The sequence below is a fragment of the Peromyscus californicus genome, unplaced genomic scaffold (assembly GCF_007827085.1).
Source record: "Peromyscus californicus insignis strain IS unplaced genomic scaffold, ASM782708v3 Scaffold_1__1_contigs__length_55948999, whole genome shotgun sequence".
Taxonomy (NCBI): Eukaryota; Metazoa; Chordata; class Mammalia; order Rodentia; family Cricetidae; genus Peromyscus; species Peromyscus californicus.
The window spans coordinates 41,152,629-41,176,204 of NW_026294492.1; the positions used below are offsets into that span (position 1 = coordinate 41,152,629).

General features: G+C 36.6%; 1 protein-coding gene across 34 annotated transcripts in view; it reads right to left on the reverse strand.

The window, feature by feature from the left end:
- Positions 1-23,576, reverse strand: part of Nrxn1 (neurexin 1) — a 1,064,135-nt gene that overhangs the window by 956,813 nt on the left and 83,746 nt on the right. For 20 of the 34 annotated variants that reach the window (XM_052746549.1, XM_052746545.1, XM_052746543.1 and 17 more), the window contains exons 3-4: positions 8,055-8,072; positions 4,723-4,752 (exon numbers count right to left, since the gene is read on the reverse strand). The exons of 9 other annotated variants lie outside the window; for them this stretch is intronic. In XM_052746549.1, coding sequence (XP_052602509.1) covers positions 4,723-4,752; positions 8,055-8,072 — 48 coding nt within the window. Of the gene's footprint in view, positions 1-3,946; positions 4,110-4,722; positions 4,753-8,054; positions 8,073-23,576 lie in introns of those variants that run through there. 5 more of the 34 variants (XM_052746546.1, XM_052746568.1, XM_052746577.1 and 2 more) reach the window with 3 other exon arrangements.

Consider the following 23,576-nt stretch of genomic DNA (forward strand, 5'->3'; position numbering starts at 1 on the left):
TCCTTATGGCAGTACATGACATTAAAAAATGTGAAAAACCATCAGGGGACTCATCCCTGGAGAAAATGAATTTTCCTTTTCCCAGAAACCATCAGTTGGCTCTAATTCTTCTTCTACGTGTGAAGACCATGAGAATTAAATACAATAATACCTTGACTTTAGTTCTCCTTAGAGATCCACTGCTGGGTGTGTTAAGGCAAATGGAAATTATGTAAGAATGAGTATTGCTGGATAGACAGACAGCAGCTTTGGGATGTTAAAAGTTAAAAGACAAAAAGGAAGTTTAGAGAGAAACAAACACTTTTGCTAGTTTCTTCTGGATATCTAAAAAATTTTTCTCATCTCCTTCTAGTCCAAGGTGGCACACTGTATACACTGTTGTCACAAAAATGGCAAATTCAAGTTACAGTAAGAAAAAATGTCCTGGAAATATAATGGTCGACAAGAAACATGAACTGCCTGCCCTCATGGAGCTTCCACTCTACTAGGAAACAATGACATAAAATAGAACAAAACATATAAATGCACAATTAGAATTACATGCTGGGAAGGAAAATACAAACCTTTCTTCAAAGCATCAATATATGACTGATATAATTAGCCTCTGATCCACAGCTAGTGACCAGCAATTGTGGCTGGATTTGCATATTTAACTTATTGCTATTTTTCTTGATTTAAGAGTCATTCATTCTTTCAGAAAACTATTATAGCAAAATCCAATTAAGTAAGTTAAAAAATAAACAGTTGTTGGAATGATCTGGACAGTTACATAGACAAAGACACACATTTTATGCACACACATGTGCACTCATGCATACAGATATACACATGCACACACACACCCAGAGAGAAAGAGAGAGAGAGAGAGAGAGAGAGAGAGAGAGAGAGAGAGAGAGAGAGAGAAGAGGAGGAGAAAAACACTAAATTTCTAGGGAAGTTGCTCAATTTAGATTCTAAGTAAAAATAAAATAAATGACCATTATCAGTGATCCTAAAAGTAATGCCATTAACAATTTTCAAGTGAAAAAATGTAAAAACAATATCAAACAGTACCCTAAAGAGTATTTCGAGTCACACACAGCCAGTAGCACTTCGACTTGCTCTGGACACTGAATGAGCTCTTTAAAAGAAAGCTATAATTCATTAAAATGGAGTTTATTCTTAATTGTATTTAATTAAAAGTGACACATTTCCATTTAGAAATCATAAAACAAATTTAAATAATTGACGCTAAAGTTTGAAACAGAGTAACCAGCTGAAAAGCCTAAGTATGATGGACCACGAGGAGAAAGCATTTGTTTCATTCACCTCCCACCATACAACCTGAGCCCCTATCACGTATCCATCTGTCTTAGCCATTTTTGTCATACCCAGATGGTGAAATATTTTTTAGATTCCAAACCCTGAACGAGCTGGAAGAGGTCAGGGTCCACAACTGCTTGGGAAGGGTCCATCAAAAAGGGACTCCAGCGCTACCTTCTGAAAGAAGAAATCAGGAGGAGGATGAAAAGGCTTATCCAAACGTCTCTCCTGTTCACTTGTGTCTTTACTTGCTTTCTTTAAATGAAATGCATTCACCCCTAACTGGGCCCTTGGAATGTAACAAAAAAAAATTCACACGAAAGAAATCAAAACATTAATGATGACCAACATTCTTGAATTCAGTTTTGCATCTGGATACAGACACAAAAATATATGTTTCCAGAGGTTCATTTCAAAGGCTCTCTTAATTCACTCTGCCAGAGGAAAGTGAAGAAGATGCTTCATAATTACATGGTAATATAAGGATTTAAGAAACAAGAGTTTACAGTGTGAACCAGTTATTTTTCACGGGTCAGACTTAGCATCTTTTTTTTAAATGCACAACTAGCGTTTAAGCAGATGGAGAAAGCTACAAAGTGAAGTTTCTAGACAATATGTTAGAGTCTTCCAACTGAGTGACATAGGCAGAAATCCATTGACCTAGATTCATGCCACTCTTACCTTTGCTGAATTTCTACATATTTGCTGCTGTCTTATTAAGGTCTGCCCTGTGCACTAACTTATTCACATGGTACGTTGACAGGCTGAGTGTGATGCCATGACATAATCACAGTGGTACTCTCTTCTCTAGGACGTAGATTTGGTAAATCAATTCACAGTGAAAGACTGACAAAGTATATTTTTCATCTTTATATATCTAAAATAAACAATTATGTGATGGCAACCCTGATGTTCAAAATCCCCCCCCCCCGCCATATAACATCAAATACACACTGATACCAGTGATCCTTTAAAAAAGAATGAAATAGAAAAATCAAATCTTTTCCTCTGTAGCTTTGCATTGAGAAACAAAATTTGATAAAAGTGAAAATGAAAAAAAATGTTACACATACCAACAGAAATATTTGAGACTGACATAGTAAAGCTGAAGTGACATTCAACATTAATTACACCCAATATATACCTGCTGGATGTAAATATGAACTATTCCATATGTTTTGTTATATAATTAGAAAAGTATTTTGAGTTACTTTTAAAAGAGGTACTTTTTCAGAGTATAATAGATGAGTGCATATACTCAAAATCTATGTTTATACATTCATACAAATATATATATACACATATACAAGCATATTTTACTAACAGGAAAGTAAAAGCAATTTCTTATGCATGATCTTAACCCTGTGTCCACATACAGAAAAATATGTAGAACATTAGGGACACACTCACTAGAGTTAGCTGTCAATGGGAAGTCAGCCTGAGGCAAAGGCTTTAGGAAATACCCCCAAATGACTCGCAAACTCTTTGAGAGAGCTGATGACATTGTCATTGGCACAGTAACTAAGACTCAAAACAAAATGAAGTTGTACTATTGAAAATGGCCAACGGGCAAAGCTGAGACAGGTGTTCTATTGACTTGCAGAATCCAAACATTTGTTTCCAAAGCTCTATTTTACAACTTTAAACTTCGATGTCATTTCTTACTTAGTGTTTGGCTCATGTTCAGATGCTTTTTTGAAGCAGAAAAGGTTCCATGCTAGATGATACAAACGCAAGAGGGTAGAGTTGTGAGCTCTCATCCTAGTCACGATGTTAACTTTTAGCACATAAGAAAGTGTCATAGAATTCAAGGAAAAGACATATTCCTGCATTTAAGAATAATGACTTAGAATTAGAGACCAAGGGAACATTAACTATTACACAAGTGAAAACAAATAAAGGCCATTCTAAACATTTGCCAGGGCTATGAGTCACTTGCTTCCTTTTAATGACAATACTAAACACAATGGAGGTGGATCTAAATAGCTAATTGAACATGCTTCTGGTTTTAAGTCCACATTTTTCAAAGAGTACTCATGCCTGATTTATCAAGTGACACTGGGATATATAGCTGCTATTAACATTCTTAAAGTTAGTATGCATAAAGGAAGGGCAAGCTTGCTTTGCCTCTCTGTCTCTGTCACAGTGATGCCTTTTAGGGCTGCCATGCATCAATGTGCTTCTATGGCCTCTAGCAGGCAATAAGGGAAGAACCCAGAGTATTGCAACCGTGGAGCTGTGCTACGTGGATGCTCGCATCAGGCAGAATGGACAGGGCAGGTGTGCTCATTCAGAGTTGAATATTTGAGGGAGATATAATTATGGTTACTACACTCATCATTTAACTACCATTAAATGATACTGTGAGAACTGACACCACAACCTATAGCTAATTTCAAAATATACTAATTATGTAAGCAACTGACATGAAAAAAATTAGTCTAAAAAGCAATACATGGAGATGGGAGGGCAAAGCAGAAATATTTTGATGGATTCTTTCTTACCTTAAGTTCATAAATATTCATTAACACACATACCTACCTCCCAGTACCTTTCACCAATGCCAAAGGTCTACATACATTTGCATAACTTAGACACACTGTAATCCACACAGATGATACTAAGAAACAAAATAATGTAGTACCTTTACTTTTACCTATGCATTTGATGAAATGGGTCCATGAAGAAAGGATTTCCAGACAAAGAGAATAAAGAGGAGAAAAACAACAAGAAGAATTATGAATATATGTAAATGCACTGCTTTCAGAAAAATAAACAAGACAAGAAAGCATAAACAATGTTTTAAAGACAAATGGAAAGGCAGTCCGTACATTCTGAGAACTCTGCCTGTTTTTGCAGGCAGGTACATGCAAGGGATTGGAAGCCCATGCTCATGATAAAAGATTACATCAAAGAAGGATCTCAATGGCCATAGGTAGAAAAGTATCGATTGCATGGAATGTTAACAATCAGCACTCTGGAAGCCAAGAGCCAAAGCTGTCTGCAAGTTCCCAAACTGCCATGCATGGATGAAGAATGGAATCTTGATGTAGCAGATTAGCCTGGCTGTTTCAGACATTAGCTCCTGACCGCTCTCGGTGCTCCTCTACTGTAAACACTCTTCCCACATAACACTGATCAGTAAAGCAAAGGTTTCAGCCGCAGTTCTTACGTCTTATTTGTTTGCAGATGTTACAGTGCAAGGGATGGAGGGAAACAAGTCACAGGAGCAAACCAACATCAAACCAACAAATCAAAGCAGATAAAACCATGGAAGAAATAAGGTGAACAAAAGCTATGTATTTCATTTGCAGCCACATCATTTCCAAGCATCCGCCCATACTTTGCAGCGATGGTTTGAAAGCAGCTACAGAACAAGAACACACTGAAAGCAGAGTGGAAAAGGAGCAGAGCCCATACCTTGGTCGCCCATCATCAGGTGCGCCAGACCTTAAAGGGAAACAAGAGCACAGTCAGCAATAAACAAGGGAGCATGGGAAGGCAGGTTGTCACGGTGACAAAAATGTTCAGTGACAGACATCTTGCTTCCTATGAGACATGTCTCTATCACAGAGGCAAATCGAAAACATTCTTTCAACCCTTGGTTGGAATGCTTTGGGGCAAAGAGTTATAAAACTGCAATTTAAACACCAGCACATGCTGTGCTGTGTATTCTAAGTATTAGTTAGAACAAGCAAAAATATGAGAGCCTGATTTAAATCCAACCGGTCCCTTAAACAGTGCACCTGCCCTTCCTGCCCTTTGATAACATTTGGAACATTGTCCCTATAGGGCTTGCCATGGTTCCGTGATGAAATTATATTTTATAAACATCCCAAGGAATGTCTTTAACATGGGCTGGGTCTGATCTTTTTCCTCTCTTCAAAAATGAGAAGTTTGATAATTAAATGTGGGTGGGGGTGGGGCAGGCCCTTAGTGACACTGAAATGACAATGCAGAAATGTCTCCTGGTCTGACACACGTGGCAAGTGATTATATCTGCTCAAATGCAAAACCAAGGTAATTAGACATGCAGTTGAAAAGCTTGGATTTATGACACAATCATGTTTCTAAGAAACAATGGGTAAGCTTTAAATAGGTTCAATTAATTATTCACAGGAATCAAAATTATTTATTATTTTAATTAAATGTTGATTTGTGTTCATGTTCCTTTATTTATTTAAGCTATATGCTGCAGACATAATGTCACCAAGAAATTTTCATGAAGATCACTATTTTTCTAAAGAAAACTGTAAATATTCTTGTTTTGATTGGTTTTGAAGCATAGTCTCAATATGTAACCTAGGACAACCTCATTCATAGCCCTCATGTCTCAGGCTCTCACAGTGCCACCATGCCCAGCCATTGGGATCATCTTAGCAAGCTCTTTAGACACCTAAAACACTACTTTTTCTGAAAATCATGAGTCATAGGTGCTTAGTCTCAACTCAGAAATAAAGCTACAACTTCTGGGTACATTTCAAGAATTTGATATACAATTAGAGAAATGCAGTATCAAGTTTAAAAATCTGTCTTTTCAATTTCTAGTGCTGCCTCAGATATATCTGAAACTTTGAACTTGGAAACAACATGCACCAGTTGCTCCAATCTGCTTTTTCAAACTCATAAGTTTATTCTGACATCTTGGTAAGGCAGATACAACTAGAAACTGTCATATAATCACAACATAATATGGAAATTCTTTTAACAGTGAAGTATGATGTTTCTGGAACATAGTATTTCTAAAGTGATTTCAAAAAAATAATCAAAACGTGAATAAAAATATTTTTATATGGTGATTAATTCAATTATTATATGGTGAAGAAGAGGTTCATTTGTTCAGGCTTTAAAATTTTTCCATTTAATTTCATATATATATATATATATATATATGAATGTATGTATTTCTAGTTAATAACATGTTTGTATTTCTAGCATTGTTTTATAGACTACATCAGAAAATTATCTCTGGTATGATCTAACATTTATGGAGCCCTAAGTTTAGAAAAGAGACTTAGAAACTTGTGGCGGTTTTGACACTGCATCAAAAAGGAAATTAATAAATCCTCCAAAGACTCCTATTCCCCCTGTTCCATTTCTGCCTCTAAAAGGAGCTTGGCTGCATTCTTAAAGTTACACTGTAAACAGAGACATTAAAATTATGATTTAATAACTTTATTATAACATATTAGGGGCTTATATTCTGAGTATCTTATCAATGCCTTGCACCAAATGAGTCTGTGATTACGGAGAAGCATTTCTACTAATTAGATTGATTTTAAAGTCCCTTAAAGATTCAAAGAGAGGAAAAAAGAATGAACATTTTACAGAACAGTTTAAAAATGCAAAGGAAAAATTTACAAATTTCAAATTCAATTAAGGGGCACAAGTGTATGTTCACAATATTAAAATTATGAGACAAAAAAATCAGAAGTGATATACAAAGCCAACATTTGGGCAAAATGACATATTGTTCCTTCAGAAGTTTTCATCTATTTTGCTTGAATATCAGAATACTTCATTAACAATTATTGACGATGAAAAGATCACAAATTTGATGCTGACCTTGCTACTAATCAATGTGGTATTACAGTGAAGTCTTCTTTTCAAAGAGAAACGACCCCTTTGTCACCTCAACTATACTATTCTCACTTCCACTAGAGTAATTTTTCAAGAAATCCTTCATCTGTAGAAATGTAGGGTTTCTTTTTTTTATGGAATTGCTGCATTTCAAACTGTTGCAGCAAAGTAGATTTATGTTAAAAGTCATCTCTTGACACATACATGTTCACACATTGCCCACAACTATTAATGCTGTGAGTATATAATGTATATATTATGTATATTATATATGTGCTTGTACTCAGTAGGTAAAGCAAGGTGGATGTCTACAGGCTGGGCTACACAGCAAGACCACTTTTTAAAAGATGTGCGGGAAAAGATGAGAAACTTGGCTGTCTATTCTTCAGCTGCACCTAATACATTTTGTGTTTATCTTTTCAAGATTTGGTTGGTAGCATCGTGACTACTTCATTCAAGTTCTTTAACAATAAAATGTTGAAATATGCTTGTAGGAACCAATGGTAAAAATATATAGCTTTCTCAAGATTCCATGATTGAGATAATCTAAGAAAACTCAAATCAGTCATCCTAGTTTTCACATACACTTATGTTTGTGAATATACTTACCCATGATCTCAAGGCAGAACTGTGAGCTTTCATTTCCACTGGCAATGACTTGTACTTCAATCTAAATTTATGTTTCGTTCTTATTCTCAGTGTTTTATCTATGATCTTTTATCATTTGAATCATTTGAAACAAACCAAGGAGATTAAAATGACAGAATGGTAAACATGTCCAACAGAAAAGAAACTACTTTGCTCAAAAAAAGAAAAAAAAATGGAGACAGGATCATGCACTGTGTCAGAAACTGCAAAGAAACACTTTCTTTTTTTAAATAAAAGAAGTAGCGCTGTATCATTTTTCCATACAGAACACTGCATTAATTATTCTAAGGCTCATATGGGCTGCTGAAATGTATTAGGCACTGGAAGTAAGATTGAAGGCGTTTTTATTCCTGAGACTAGTGGGGTTGAGGGTGCATTTGTGTTCCATATGCAAAGGGGATACACAACTAGAAATCAACGGATGATCAGAAAAGTCAACTTACCGTCTATATTCGAGATGTACTCTTTAATACTGAGAAATAAAAAGCAAAGGGGAGTTGGAAAATAAGGTAGAAAGCACCCACCTTCCACATTGTTGTCTTCTGAAAGCACATGACAGGGAAGGAGAGAAAAGGAAAAACATTCATTAAGCAGCATGCAGACTGGACCTTGCCTTTGCATGTCTTCCTCATGCAAGGCACCAACACATCATGCAAGTGCTCCATCACTGTCATTCCAGGGGAAAAACAAAGCCACAGGGGAGTGGGTTCCCTCCCATTGCACAGCACTGTCAGGTCCTGAACAAAGGGCGTTTGTTAAGAAGTCTTTCAATGCTCCGTGTAAAGTGAGCTGTACTGTTACTACAGGTTGCTGGCAAGGTCTTTCCAGGCAATTTTTAAAAGCTTTTTATTTTTACTCTTAGTAATTCTAAAAGGCTCTATTTCTATATATTGATTTGAATCTCTGTAAAAGAAAGCCCATTGGTAATAGCTGTGAAATTTCACCGAAAGTTACTTTACTTCCGTCAAAGGTGTTATTTCCATTGTCCCTTGGTTTTGAATGTTTCTAATAACTTCCTTAGACTAATAAATACAACATAGATTTGTGCAACTAGTATCTATAATTTATTTGGTTTATTTACTATAAGGTCCAGTTTTATTATAAATGATGGTTTGCTATAATTTACTAAGATGCTGCTGAAAATATGCTGAATAGAAAAAGTGGCCACTGCAAAAGAAGAAGGGTATTAAATCTGGCTTATTGTGGTTAAGCTGAGGCTAACATTTAACAAGTTTCCTTGTGTTTTCATAAACCTATATGATATTTATATATTTATATGTATATATATGCATAAACACACAGTTTATATATATAATGTATATATATATATATCCCGTTTAAGTGTACAGGGCTTAAACTGATTATATTCACTGAGCAATACTAGACTATTTAAGACATAGGACTTGCCAAAAAGGACTGAAAGGGAAGGGAAGGCAGTCACAGGAACTCAGGGAAAAGCAAGGCTTTAATACTTATCATAACATTTTAGTAGTTAATTATAAAGTGAAGTTCTAGTGTCATCCTTATATTTTTATATTTGTTTAGTTAACTGTACATTATGCAGGGATCATTTGAACAAAAACAGTTGGAAAACTAAAGCAATATGCATGTAAGTAATCTGAGGAAAAAACTGAGTCTGAATGTGACATTTACACTTAAAGTTTAAGTGCTATTTCTCCAGTGGATGAAGTAATCAATAAATTTAGAGTCATGATTTTGTTTGAATCATATAACTAGAGACTGACATACACAGGTGTATCAACTCATTCTAATAGTAAGAGGCACCTGATTAATGGGGACACAATGCTTTTAGGCAATACTTGGTTTGCTAGAGTTTATTTTTTAAAAAAACATTTTTAAAAATTCAAATATTTGGTATTTTTTTTTCAATTTTTTGGTTTTTAATGTATTAAATAAATAAACTGAATTCATTACTTATCAATAGGTGTTCTGACACAACATAGGCACAAATATTTAAATATGTTTACTGCTTTATATTGGAAACATGCAAATAACTATAATGTTTATGATATACATTGGTTTGTATCTGCCTCTGGAAACATTTCTATTTAAGGTATTTTTTTCAATGATTACTCAATATGATCATTAAAATAAAACTTTAAATTCTGAGAAGAATCAATCCCTCTGATATTATTGAATTGCTGAAAGAAAAAGAAGAAAAGAAAAGCACAGAGTAGTGACTTAGGAAAGGATGCTGTGGCCGTAAGGTTAAGGTCATTGGCTCCATCCATAAACAACAGTTCTCTTCCACTGTTAGGAGAGGAAAAGGTCCAAAGGTCGCTCTGTACATCCTGCCCTGACATTCAGTTTTTCTCCATTCTTACTCTGAGAGAGAATGCGCTTAACTGAGGGTCATCTGGTGTGTAAATTCAAGTCGGGCCCAATGTACAACCAAACCTGACCCGTGTAGGTTGAGAAAATTTATCTCAGAATATGTGGGTTTCCCAAAGAGCCAAGCTATTAGAGTGAAATATAAGAGGACACATCAATTTCATTTAAAACATGCTGAAGAGAGTTGGCCTCAATCAGACTTGCCTTAAGTTTCTACAATTTCCAAATTTAATAATGGAAATACACACACACTGAACAAACAAACAAAAAAGAAAAAGAAAAAAATCCCAAGCTTCTCTCTCCTCCTTCCATTCTACACTACATTCTGGTGTCTATTTGCTGATGATGATAGTTAAAACTTGTTGACCTGAGGCTAGCCCATGCATTACTTCACAATGTGGCTGCAACTCTAACTTAGGGTACTCGATCCGTCACCAGGCATTTTTCCCTGGCTTTCTAGCCTGTTCCTACGTGAAATGGTAGATGCTCAATTAGAAGAAAATACATTTTTTATCTTTCCAACTTCAGTGAGTGTGCAAACAAATGCTATTAGAGTTTTGAGCAGTAACAGGGAGGAGATGAGTTTCAGCATGCCTTAGTGCATGGGGAAGGCAGTTTATTATCAGTTTAATACGAAGTAGAAAGGGACCCACCTGGCCTTACCTGTAGACTTTGTCAAAGGAGGACACATCTCTTACATGTAAAAACCCTGGCTTAGGAAGTCACAAGAAAACTCACAGAATCAACTAACCTGACATCATAGGCACTCACAGAGACTGAATGGACAACCAGGGAGCCTGCATGGGACTGACGTAGGCCCTCTGCATATATGTGACAGTTGTGTAGCTTGGTCTTCTTGAGTGACTACTAACAGTGGGAACAGGGGCTGTCTCTGACTCTTTTGTGCTGGCTTTTGGGACCCTATTCCTCATGCTAAGTCACCTTGCCCGGCCTTAATATAAGGCAAGGTTCTTAGTCCTTACTACAACTTGATATGCCATGTTTTGGCGATATCCATGGGAGGCCTGCCCTTTTCTGAATAGAAGAAGGAGGAGTGGGTGGGGGCATAGGAGAAGAGGAGAGACAAGGAAGGAGGGGAAACTTCAGTCAGGATACAAAAGGAAGGAAGGAAGGGAGGGAGGGAGGGGGGGAGGGGGGACGGAGGGAGGGGGGGAGGGAGGGGGGGAGGGAGGGAGGGGGGAGGGAGGGAGGAACCAACCCTGGCTTCTTAGTTTTGCAGACCTAACTAATTTTACTGGTGCATAAGCAGGTCTCTCAGTAATCAATTCTACTGTTATTACTGTGTCATTTATGAAAATCTTGCTTTTGTATTCCCTAGCTATATAAAAGTCAGTACTCCAAACCTGTAAAAAAATTCCCTTTCATTCCTTTAAAACATGCTTCCCCACCAAATGGGCATCAAATACCAAGGAGTCTGTCATTCTAGGAATGATAGCTATGTGTTGGCATAAGGGAAGCAGCAGCCTACTGCACTGTGTCTAAGTTACTACAGAGGTGTAGCTAGTGAAATTTGTTTCTTCTCCTCCTAGCTTGTAAGAATGCAAGGCCAGTAGAAGAGCCTATCATGAAGGCACACAGAAGCTGCTTTCACTGTAGTTTTGAGATCTCAGTTGGGTGGCCCCACAGAAAACTAAGTGAAAGATGAACACTTGGCATCTCAGCCTTCGTTTGGTGTCTGTCTCCTTTATTCTGGGTCAGGTCATGTTCCTACTTGAGTCTACCTACCTAACATATGTCATCCTTCCAGGCTGAAGTCACACAGATAAGTCATTGTCCTAAACCTGGTCACCTTGGATTCCAAGGAGAGCAAGATCTCTAGGGAAGATTCTCCCCACCCTCTCCCCGCACCCCCCACCACACCAGTATAGACAATTATCCATGAAGGTGAGACTGCCCCTGGAACTAAAGTAGTCACTGTGCAGAAACCAGAGGGTCTCCACATGTAATGACAACGATTAGTATTTTATGGAAACACCTTGAGAGACCGGAGCGGAAGCAATCATGGAGCTTAATAGCACCATGCATTGACAAGGATTGCTTAATTACGCATACCCCTTGTCCTTTACTGAACCTAAATGTCATGTCAGCCTTCCTAAAATGAACTTGGGAACACAAGATCCTTTTGTATCTTTCTCTGCTCTCTGTTTCCACCACAACTGACCTCTAACTGGCCTGCTGACGGAGATGGTGCGCTTAACCTATTTAGGTTTCTGGAGCTCAGGCTAATGGCCTAAAAATCTCCTTAAAGTTTCTGCACTTGATCCTAAGCATATGCATCTAGAAAAAGAAAAATGAATAAGAAAATGAGTGTATTTGTTTCAGTATCCACTCCTCCCCCACCCACCAGCAGAAACTGAACCCTGTGGAGTAAACAAAATTTGGAATAAAATGCCACAAATAACACCTTTTGGTATAATCAACATGTTGACCACTATAAGGGTCCTCGTCTATATGTGCAGCAGTGGTCAGTTTGTGAGCCACAGCAGACCTTAAGATTTGGCCAGCGAAGCTACCAGGAACCACTCAGGCCTATTCCCTACTGTACACTGAGGCTTCCTTCCTTTCCTTTCAGTTGCCTGTGACTGGCCCCTTCATGGTCCTTCGCTCCCTTTCTCTTCCATCCAAACTGGCGCTCTTACAGGTAACTTGTCACACAGCTGCAATGCTGGTGCTGGCCACAGCAAGCAGCAGGAACAAAGCTGCAGTTCTACGTCCTGGCCATTCAGTGAATCTGGAGCATCTATACTCTCATTTTCTAGCTCCTCACATTGCTTCCTAAGACTTTACCCCTTACTGCAGGGACTGGATTCCAGGATGGAAGGGTCTGGTTCCCATGGTGGCACAGGATGGAGCTTTGCTTGGCCTTGATTTTTTTTTCCTCTTAGTTTGGCACTGAAAGTCTTTAGAAAACCTCAATAGTCTGAGGCTACTTCAAGGACCAGGAAAGTGAGGGAACCACTGAAACTGTGGATTTATGCAGCACTCAGCCAGAGGAAGAGAAACACTGGCCAGGCAAGAGGAGGTTCAAATGGAAAATAAAGCATAAAGGTCCATTATGGACACTTACAAGAGGAAAGAAACAGCTCTGGGCAAGAAACGGGCAAATTACAAAGCATTGTTTAAACAGATGGCCTCAGCTCCTGTTCCAAAACTACCGAAAGGAGATTCCAAGGTTCTCCCAGCAGCCTGCTCTGTCCTGATCTGGGGGCATGAGTGCAGCCAATTGGAGCTGAGCCAGTGGACTTCTTCACTGCCCAGGAGTGAAAAGGGAGCTCCTTCTAGACCAAGTGCAGCAGGAGAGAGATGGCGTTGGTATTCAAAGCCATTTTAGAAAGTAAAAAGACCTGGTATTGAATTCAAAATGTCGCCGGGCGGTGGTGGCGCACGCCTTTAATCCCAGCACTCGGGAGGCAGAGCCAGGCGGATCTCTGTGAGTTCGAGGCCAGCCTGGGCTACCAAGTGAGTTCCAGGAAAGGTGCAAAGCTACACAGAGAAACCCTGTCTTGAAAAACCAAAAAAAAAAAAAAGAATTCAAAATGTCCTATCTCAGTGTCGACACTCCGAGAGAGTAATAAGAGGAAAGAGGGACAGGAAGGACAGCAGGAGCAGAGGGGCACTGAAGCCTGTTCTGGTACTGAAGCTGTCTGGGGGGTCTGCGGGAACTTAGCACCGACTGGTCAACCTATTACAACCCATATTCAATGAATCCTCCATTAAAATGTAATTTCTTTACATATGAGGTCATCACAAATATTTTTTAAAATTGTTTCACTTTTCATTATGATTTATAGAGAGATTTTCAGTTCAATATTTCTACATTCTTCTCAGGAGTTAAACTTAGGAAGGAGACATTGTGTAGAATGGTAATGAACACAGGCTATGGTGCATCTGTTCCAGCCATTTAGCCATCTTGTAATTACTTGCTTAGTAATAAGTGCTTTCTCATATGGGATTGACAGATAACATTGAGCAGAGTGTTGCCTGGGAGCTTCCCTGCCTGAGCTAAGCCACTATGCTACAAAATCATTCAAAAAAGCTACATCAGATGAGCAGTGTCTGCCCTTCTGAAAGTCTGAAGTCAGAATATTTAGAAAGCCTAAACAAAAGTGGGGACCAGTGTGGGAGATAATTTTGAATGTGCCCGTCCATGTTTCTGGGTGCACTTGGGATTCCAGTACTCAGTGTGGCTTTGTCTATGACCAAATGGATAGCAGTCTTCGGGCCTGTGTGTGTGTAGTAGAGAACACTGCACAGTGTATGCTCATCTTTGCATTGTTGACATAGGAAATAAATTCCACTAAAGGAAGCCAACCCTCCTTATTCTAAAGAAGATGTCGCCCATGTCTGAGATGGACAGTTTTTTGTTGTTGTTCTTGCTCACAAACCATTATCACAGACATTTTTCAAACAAACCTTAAAATACTTATGACTACTTGTCTAGGCTTGGGTTCTCAGAACAGTCCAAAACACATCTGTTTAATTTTTCTGAGAAAAACCAAAAGAATTTTATGATGAAATTCAGAGGACTTTGTATAAAACATGACTAAACTATATTATAAAAAGAAATCTAAATTTAGTGCTCAACAAATTAAATTTACATATATTACATAAAAATAAAGCTGTTTATATAATATGACTGACTTACCAATTAAATATTTTTATATGTACAAAAAAACAGAACTTATTACAAAATAAGAAGTGTTTCTAGTTGTTACTTTAAATTCAATAGCAGATTTACACATTTATTAAATACTTTAAGAGGAAAATGCACTGAATAATAAAAGGACTTTTTAAACAACTCAGAGGTTTTCATTTTTCACTTTGCTTCATATGCAGAATTCAATATAGTTACAAGTGCTGGGATTTGCAGTTAATGCTAAAATTTTGTAGAAAACATTGAAAAGCATTTGAATGTATTTTCTTTCTGGTTAAGTTAATTGGATCAGACTTAAAATTTCCCAGAAACTCTCAGCTTAGACTAAAATACTGCTAATAAACCAACAAATCTTTAATGATCTTTTCAGTGTAGGTTATTTACAAAGAAAGAAAATGGATGTGAAGGGTTCCTCCACTCTTCAGAAATTCAAATCATTTAGACTATGATGACCTGAGGTTTAAACTCATGAAATCACTGTTTTCAGGTAAAAAACGGAGTTGATACCAACAGCCTCCTAGGACAAATGTAATATTTGTAAGTTGGCAGTTTCCCAGAAACTGCTGCTCTTATTTCCTAAAAATAATAACTGAAATCAGGTTAAAGTGAAACTTTACTTTTCTTCAGAATCAACCATTCTACTTTCTAATGAAAGTTGAAAACAACCAAGAAGAATGTAAATTTTTGTAAAATATGAGTAAGTGTTAGAAGTTCTGAAGGAATGTAGTCCATATGTTCTACCAAAAAGAGAATGAAAATCTGGGATTAGCACCTGGGGAGTCGCTGCCGTTTCTGATGGGCTGCCTCTGACAGCTTTTCATCGTCACATGATCCCATCCATCAGCACAGTGTGGCTGAGTGGCTTGCGCAAGTCATCCAGAGAGCTAACGAACAAGAGGACTGGACAAAGACTGAACTGTCTCACTTATCTCGCTGTGCGGAGCAGGAACATTGTAGGTAAAGAGTTTCTTAATTAATTGGAAAATTTTGATAAAGTCAAAGAAAAAATACTGTAAAATAGTTGAACATTCTTCCTATATTGTTAGAATAATTTGCTGTCTTGAACAAAAATCACATCTAGAAAAGAAAATCTTTGCTTTAACTTTAACATCAATGGTGAGGCCAGGGCTCCTAACCATATTTACCAGGCACTCCAACTGCTTGAAATGAAGGGCAGGGCATTCTCCAAATACTCTGCTGTCTTTAAAACTTAAAGGAAACCATGCATTTCATTCACAGCCCAAAATAGTTTACTTCCTTTGAAAAACATCCGCAGTAAAGTTTCTCTTCATTCAACAGTAAATATTTGGTCATTGATCTTATCCAATATAAATTTGCTATATGAGGCCCACTTCTTTCACTTTAGTGAGACAAGCACATCTGATCGAATAGGCCTTCACATGTCTGTTGTATAGTGTATCTCTTAGGAGCTAGGCATGAAAGTCATATTTTTACTATCTGAATCAGCAACAAGGAAGGAAATAAAAACTAAGTATATTGGCAAATTTCAGAGTTTTTTTTTTTAATGTTTCAGAAAATAAACTAAAAGGAAAATAGAATGTAACCAGTTTGACACCACTGGAGAGGTCACATATGTAGTTTGGGAACTAACCTCTAGTAATTAATGAGCTGACATGAGTGCTAGCCCATGTGTAAGGAGGTTCCACGAGGTTGAACAACCTATCTTCTACCTGTTGGTTTACTAACTTCCTCATTTAATGTGGCCCTGAAATGTCAGGCTCCAGTTAAGCAAACACACGTGAATATATGTGAAGAATTCATTTGTGGTCACACAAGACGTAACGTTTACTCCATCCTTCACAGTAGTTCGATTCACTCTTTAAGTAACATAATGGAAAGGTCATAGAGAGATTATTTCTTAACATTGTATAAAGTGGTCTATGGTTGTCATGAAAAAAAAACTGCATTCTTTGGACACAATTTTGAGATTGAAAATTTAACTCATTACATGTTTATTATACAACTCATTATATGTTTCTTAAAAATGCCTGGCAAGACTATTATATAATAATGACTTCAATTAAAAAAGAGAGAGAAAGACCTTCCTTCTGACTTCCCAGCTTCTTAAGTATTTTTAGAAACCAACCTTCAAAAGCAAACAAGAACAACAAAAACCTGCTAACAAACATCAGTACGCTCTCAGCTGGTGTCACACTGACCAGTAGGCCCACAGACATACATCTAATTGTGCTGCATTTCATGAGAAAACTTCAAATTTGCTTTTTTATTTAAACTTTGTTCTATTATAAAAGCTAACAAAACTAGATTAAGAAAACTATAATAAATACATTTACATTATTACTAGTAACACATCTACTGTTTAAACACTGGTAATAGTTATTCTATTGATGACAAGCAATAAATAAGATGTAGACTTTCTTATATATCAGGTTCAATTATTAATGTTTGTACAAATAGGACTAGAGATCAAGTCAAGTATCCTGCCATTGAGCTAGGCTCAGCCCCTGGTTCTTCAAGACCTGCTCCTGTTATGTATTTGTAGATAAGGATGGAAATAAACTCCGCATCACCATCCTGATTCATCCTTCCAAGTGCTCAGATTGTAAGTGTGTGATACCACTATTACATTTCACTTGGAATTAAAAAATAGCAATAATGGAGCTCCTCAGTTACTGCAGCCGAGTTCTACGTGATTGGCAGCCATATGATCACTTGTTACCAGATTGAACAACACAGATTATATTTCTGCCATTTCAGAAAATGCTATGGGAGTACTAATGAGAGTTAAAAAGCTCCTAAAAGGTCTCTGATAATATCTAATGATAGCAAGCTGTATGTGTTCTTTATTTCTGTTCATTAAGGGGCATGAATTAAATTCACAATAATATTCTAAAAGAAAATATCAATTTAGATTGGGTGTGGTCACTGCATTTGTGCAACATAGAGAGCTATATATTTTCACTTTAATTTCAAAATAATAAAAATAATTGAGAAATAACCTATTAAGATTTTTATTGTAGTCATCTTAAATGCTTTTGACTGATTCAAACTCTGAACAATTATTACTTTCAATCATAAGTCTTTTTCAACCATTATAACATTATATCCTGAATATCTATTTGCTAATAAATTAAATTTAGCAATATCGTATTTTATTACCCATTATCATTGCTCATTCTATCCAGTATTCCACTCAATGTTATCCAATATTATTGACTTTAAATTTCAGTATATGACTATTTTTAAGGAATAGTAGGCTAATAACAATTTATTTTTAGAACAGGTAAAATGTATATCCCACCTCATTCTTTTACAGGGAATTTTCTTATAAAATAATAACTTAAAGACCTCCCTTCTAATCAAACAGGCCTCCTGTTCAGAATTGCACTGTAGAAAAAGAAGCCATATGGACAAAAGCACCAGCCTTTCTGTAGGACTGCAATGCAGCAAACACAGAAGACGGTGCAGCTAAAAAGAGCAGTGTGAATCCTGAGTTCACTCCGCTCTGTCAGAGGGGGAGCTTGCTAAGGGGCTGTTCTGCAAAAAAACAAATGCATATAATGAGTACTGTCAAAACACCCAACACTATACGGGAAAATATGAATTGGGGGAAGAACAAAGCAAGTAAGGTGGCAAAATTGGTCAGGAAATAAACTGACAGACTAATCATGGTCACATGAAGAATGAATAAAATAGGCCCAGAAAGATGGTGGCCTGTAAAGTGCTTGTTACACAAGCCCGAGGAACTGAGTTCAGGTTCCTAATAACAGTGCAAAAACCTGGCATAGTGTGTGCATCTATTACCCCTGGGCTGGGGATGGAATCAAACAGATCCCAGGGGCTTGCCGGTCAGCCAATCTCACCAACTGGTGAGCTTCAAGTCTGGTGTGAAACCCTATGTCTAAAGGCAAGTGAGCAGAGCAGAGTGATAGAGTAAGACATTCAACATCAACTTCTGGCTTCCACAGGAACAGGAAGAGGCAAGCACACCCTCAGACATGCATAAACCATACACAACACATACACACCCTCAGATACATGCATAAACCATACACCACACACACACACACACACACACACACACACACACACACACACACACAGTAAAATACATAATCAAGTTTAGGTAGACCCGCTAAGTCTATGTTCAGGACTTAAAAGAATTATTGCCATTAAATGCTGATCACTAGTTATCAGAAAGTGTCCCTTTTATGTTAATAGCATCAAATTCCCACTGTTACACAGTAATGAAGGAAGCAATGTCAGAATGGAAATAAAACATATTTTTATGGTCTCAAGTACCTACAGAATAACATTTGATCTGATATACCAAGCACATGAGCTGTTAGCTGGCATATGAAATAAGTACTGGGAAGAGCAAATGATCCTCAAAGGACATGGAAGTCATCTGCTGAAGCCCTGCCCCATGACATGAGAATGGCTTGAAAGAGATTATACGACAGTATCAGTTATTTCTTTTAGTCCAAAGAAGAAAATGCATGTTCATAGTCACAGTCAGTATTCTATTTAGATTCAATTTTACATCTTATAAAACAAGCAAAGCTTATCTTAACATCAAATAATAAATAAGCCTTAATAGACCAACTTAATCACCTTAAAAGATTTCTGATATTATTACAGCAGAACAAAAGGTTTATTATGTACAGTATTTGTATTGGATAATAGCTACTGGAAACAAAGCATTATAGTGGGACCTCACTGTGTACGCAATGGGCATCTTAACTAAAGTAAACTCTGCTCAACACATACAGTATTGAAAGGAATACTCAGTACATGAGGAAAATGAAGAGCAGAAAAGTTGCTATTTTCTGAAATACCACATAGGCAGCTTTGATGTCATTGATTACTAAGCTTCTCTTAAAACAGCATAGAAAATGTTTGGACCGACTAATAAAAGGACAGACCCAATTACTTAAAATGGGGCTATTAGTTGAAAATAAAAAGTTGAAATTTGTAAATATATTTAAAAATATAAGTATAGTGTAGAGCAAAAAGATTACAATAAATAGTGAAAATCTAGACACTATACTATATCTCTTAAGTAACTAGATATCTTGACAAAGCCTACATGGTCCTGAAAAATGTACAGTTCCTTAAGGCTTCATGTCATCATTCCTGGAAAGGGGCTTGGAAAGAACAGGAGAATAGAATTAAAAGACATCTAGATTGTGCTGCTGCACAGGTTTAAAGAGTCTGTATGTCTTTAAAAAAATAATATTTATTCTTTGGCCCATTTGCCAAATGTTTAAGTACTCCATACACTCATTGTGGTTCACCACAGGAGCATAAAACCATTTATTTAATAATAGCAAATACTAAAGCATTGTATGTTGAGGTAATATCCATTTAATGATGTTGGCCATGATATGATAATATTATAATTAATACTTCCTAATGCTTTCTTATTCAAATTGCATGTTCAAGAATCTTTACTCTTATATATGTACATACACACATATATATACATATGTGTGTATATATATACCTGTATATATATACACATACACATACATACATATGTTGCTTCATACATATATTACTTAATGCCTTATTAATTACTGTTTTAATTTCCAAGTTTCTATGAATCTAGCTCTGGGTTAGGGACAAGTAGGTTTCTTTTCACAGGTAAACTTTGCCACTGTGAATTTTCCTAAAGCAGCCTTAGATCAGTGGTTCTCAACATGTGGGTCATGCACCTTTGAGGATCAGACAACCCTTTTACAGAAGTTGCTAAGGCCATCAGAAAACATAGATGTTGACATTACAATTCATAGCAGTAGCAAAATTACAGTTATGAAGTAGCAACAAAAATAGTTTTATGGTTGGGGGTCACCACAACATGAGGAACTGTGTTAAAGGGTCGCAGCAATGGGAAGCTTGAGAACCACTGGTCTTAGAGAATTAAGGCACTTTAATCATTAGAAATATTTTGGAGGGAGAAGAATAAACAGGAATCTAGTATCCCTTCTGTTCAACCTATTAAGAAGCTCTAGAGTCATCAGCTGGGTATGTCCACTTGCTTCTCTCCATGGATTGTTATTGTTAAAGGAAGGCTGGTAATGAAGGTATGGTGTAGAAAGTACTTATCATTAACCCACGGTATACTTCATCTAAGGTAATCCCAATTAATAAACTGACATAATAATTATCACACAAGTTGAAAGAAATCATTAAGATCCAAGGGCACAAATAATCTGTTTTATTCATTACTTCCTAAACATTTTAGCACATGAAAGATTAAATGAAATACTAAATGACAGAGTCGGGTACTCTGATGCCCAATCCTGTGTTCTTTCCTCTATATTACTGATGTTCAGCAAATCTCCAATTTGTCACATAGACCCTAAAAGTTTCTGAGTGTATCTGTGGGAAATAAATCTTGCAAACTAAAAGAAACATTTAAACAGTACCCGAGTCAAAATTATGATTAATCATGAAGCTCCTTTATTTACAATTGCCTGTGAAATATGAGCAGCATTTGCTCAGAGTAATTACATTGTTTCTTGTTATATTTAGAAACATAAAACCAATTTTTATCAAATTAAATTATTTTGATAAAAATCAAAATAAATTTTTGCACCATTTTAATAAACTTTGTGATTTATTGACTACAATGAGATCTGGACCAGATGGATTCCAGAGCCCTACCACAGATTTCAACACGTTTTCATCTATCTCACAATTTGCCTTTTTATATTTGAAAAGCCAGAAAGCTACTTAAAATGGAATTCTTCATATCTTGAGCTAAATAGCTAGACTTACGTTTCATCTGCATTGGTTAATATCATATCTGATGTATAGATATTACATATAAACATTGACCTAATTAAAATGGTTAAAGCAAATATTTTATGAGAGATTAAATGAAATACTAAATGACAGAGTCGGGTACTCTGATGCCCAATCTTTATTTAGGTATTTTAAAATACTACATTCAGTGATGCTAATCTGGTAAATAAAACAAAGGCCTCCTGAGTCCATGGGGATGGATGCTTTTATGGTTACACTTGTTCTGTGGTTATCCCACCATGCAGAGTTAACTGCATCATCCATGTACAGTCACAGTCATCAATTACACCATTCAGTGACTTGTAATCCACTAAACTGATTCCTGCTTAGGCTATACAGCAGTATAATGAGATTTTTTTCCCTACCTAATGCTTATTCTTATTTATGGTCCTGAAATTCTGAATGTACTATCTTATAATCAATAAACATAAGACACAACCATATTTAAAAATTGAGAGTTTTATGAATCTTTAACACATAACAGAATCAAAGGCACAGCTGTATAGTACAGTATCTCCTTGTTCTCAGGGCTGCAGCTTTGAACATAACTCCAGGAAGCAAACTGCTTAGAAAAGAGACTTCAGGGAGCTACTGTCTCTCCACCCTAACTGAGGGTAGGAATCCAAATAAGGCTCAAATTTTTATTTTCTTCTCACATAAATTTTTGATTGAAAACTAGAATCCTGACTTTCTTGTCAAAAATACTCAAACTAAAATGTAAGGGGTGGGGGTGGGAGCTAAGAGCTAAGACAACCACCCAAAATATTTACAATATTCAGGCTCTCACCCCAATTTTTAAAAAAGGACATGTATTTTGCCTACCTGAAATAGAGATAGGAGTTCATATGTAATTTTATTTTACAGATGAAGACAACTATGGTCAGTTACTAATTTATGTCACCAGCAAGCAGAAACTCTAAGAACCAGAGTTATCCCACAGAAGCTTATCACAAAGAAAATGATTTATCAAATATAGAACTAAAGCAGGACCCTCTCTTTTTGCATCAGAACCCCATCTAGAAAATATTCCACAGGCCTGAGTAGGAAGTATTTGAAGCAACTATCCCTATTGTAACTCTTAACTTGATAAGATTTATGTGCAGACAAGTCTTGAAATCAAAAGCAACGACAGATGTAATAAGATGCAGTAAGTCTCAGAAAGAAAATAAACTGCAAAGTCATTGGAACATGCATGTCAGTAGAAAGGAGGGAAAATTCAATGGTGCATTTTGAGTTTCTTCTAAACACCTTCTTAGAACAAATATTAAGCAAATTGTCTTTGTTAGGTCTTGGCCTTTGATTGCTGAAAGGTCGTGGGAATTACTTGGATAAGAACAACGGAAGAGCCACTTTGCCTCTGATAAAAATCAAAATTGGCCTCAACATTCCAAACTCACGGGTTTATCTGTGTTTAGAAAGAATTGAAAAAGGGACTTGCAGATCTTGTTTCACAATTGATTTTTCACTTGCCTAAAATAGTAAACAGGGTAAGTGGGAGCTATAAATTGGGAATGTGTATTTAGCTACCAACTGGTATGCATGAGTAAAAGCACATCTTTGGGGCAAAACAGCCTGAGATGAGCTGACCCAATTTAGTTACATAAATTATAAAAAATGGGTTTAAAGCCTTCTGGGAAAGTTATCAAAACTATGTCTTCAAATTCAGAGTTCCAACCATACTATGACAATGAGCAGGTCATTTCTCATTGTGGCTTCAATGTCCCTCTCTGTAAATTAGGAGATAATCAAATTTACTTTATTGTATAATTATAAATTAGTAAGACTTATATAAATTGCATACAGTAGATATAAAGGTATTTCTCTAATCCTGTTAACTAGTTTTCTATGATGAGAAATGGGGGGAAAGTACATAAGTGAAACTGAATTTTAGTCTTAATACATTTAAGAATTGTCTTACCCTATTCAATGCTTCTATCTAGCAAAAGGAAATTGTATACTGAGTAACACTGAGTTTGAATGCCAACTGATTTCCAAAACGGTGCAGTATAATTAGGAAATTCATGAGTCAAACTCCTGTTTATGCCTGTACTGTAAAGGCTAATCATTTGTTTGTTTTCTATAAGAAAGACTTGATTAAAGCCTCCAGCCGCAATAATTAAATAACCCTGTGCTTGAAGGACGCCAGCTTGGCTACGGCTGCAGTGTGCTAAACCCATAATGAAGGCACAGGGATGTGTACAAATTAAAAAACCAGTGACATTTACAC